The following is a 283-nucleotide window of genomic DNA, read 5'->3' on the forward strand; positions in this document are numbered from 1 at the left end:
CGGCCCGGCCCTTACCCGTCCTTGCGGCGGGCCTTGTAGACGTGCCCGTAGGTGCCTCTGCCCACTTTGCAGCCCTCGTACTCGAACAGGTCCTCCACCCGCTCGCGCTCGGCCGCCAGCTTCGACTTGAACTCGTAGTCCATGTCTCGCCCATGGGCGGGGAGGGATGGGTAAGGGACGCGGCGGCCGGATCAGCACCCCCGGCTGGCGGAGCCCCCTCCCGGCGCCGCCATTTCCGGGGCTCAGGCGGGGGCGGCGGGCAGGGAGGTGAAGGGGAAGGCGC

General features: G+C 72.1%; 1 protein-coding gene across 2 annotated transcripts in view; it reads right to left on the reverse strand.

Moving 5' to 3' along the window:
* CDK19 (cyclin-dependent kinase 19) overlaps positions 1 to 225 on the reverse strand; it is a 127,603-nt gene extending 127,378 nt beyond the window's left edge. For both annotated transcript variants that reach the window (XR_773999.1, XM_010561652.1), the window contains exon 1: positions 16 to 225. Coding sequence is in view for 1 of the 2 variants with exons in the window: in XM_010561652.1 (XP_010559954.1) it covers positions 16 to 143 (128 nt within the window). In the remaining variant the exon portion in view is untranslated. The remainder of the gene's footprint in view (positions 1 to 15) is intronic.
* Between the last annotated feature and the right edge of the window lie 58 nt (positions 226 to 283).

This window comes from Haliaeetus leucocephalus, unplaced genomic scaffold, assembly GCF_000737465.1.
Source record: "Haliaeetus leucocephalus isolate CR32 unplaced genomic scaffold, Haliaeetus_leucocephalus-4.0 Scaffold149, whole genome shotgun sequence".
NCBI lineage: Eukaryota > Metazoa > Chordata > Aves > Accipitriformes > Accipitridae > Haliaeetus > Haliaeetus leucocephalus.